Below are 630 nucleotides of genomic sequence, written 5' to 3'. Positions count from 1 at the left end.
AAGAGACAGGTTCATGAGATCGAGCACGAAGTGGACCTGATCGTTCTTCCGTCACTATCTTTTTTTAGTTTCTTTTCGTGTCCTGTCGTTTTACCGTTGTCCCATATTAACAAACCATCCCTATCTAAAACTTCCATTCCTTTCATTATTCTATAGAGATAGTCAACAGGTCACCTGTTTCTCTTGGCATCCAGAAGCTAGAATAAATCATATGACAGTAAAAGAGGCATTGGAAAGACTATTTAGTGTTTATTCACAATATTTTGGATCATTTGACGCCTGAACGCTTTGTTGTCCTCCCAGAGGATGAATGAAAGACGTTTCTCAAATCTGAGTTGCACCCTCGGGACTCCAATCTTGATGTTCCTTCTCGCGGATGCCTTTGGTCTTTGTGCATTTTTTTTTTTATCGAGACATGATCAAATACGCACAGGACTTCGAGGTGTTTGGGAGCGTCGGGGGACTCAACCAAGAAGAAGAAAAAATAGAAGTGTCCTTTACCTCAGAATTTCGCGAGTTGTTCGAGATCAGAACTTTTTTGGGCTCAGGCGCTTTCGGATGTGTCCACAGCGCAGTCTCCAGGTCGACTGGAGAGGAAATGGCCATCAAGAGCCAGTTTGTAAAGTTCTG

General features: G+C 42.9%; 1 protein-coding gene across 1 annotated transcript in view; it reads left to right on the top strand.

Annotated features, from left to right (window-relative positions):
* The first annotated feature begins 415 nt into the window (after positions 1-415).
* Positions 416-630, top strand: part of LOC143026039 (putative myosin light chain kinase DDB_G0282429) — an 840-nt gene continuing 625 nt past the window's right edge. The window contains exon 1 of the mRNA XM_076186029.1: positions 416-630. This exon is cut by the window's right edge and continues 625 nt beyond it. Within this exon, the coding sequence (XP_076042144.1) occupies positions 416-630 (215 nt within the window).

Source organism: Oratosquilla oratoria, chromosome 6, assembly GCF_046742065.1.
Source record: "Oratosquilla oratoria isolate Oo_2021 chromosome 6, ASM4674206v1, whole genome shotgun sequence".
Taxonomy (NCBI): Eukaryota; Metazoa; Arthropoda; class Malacostraca; order Stomatopoda; family Squillidae; genus Oratosquilla; species Oratosquilla oratoria.
Note: the sequence above shows the minus strand (reverse complement) of the source record. Positions and strands in the feature narration are given on the sequence as shown.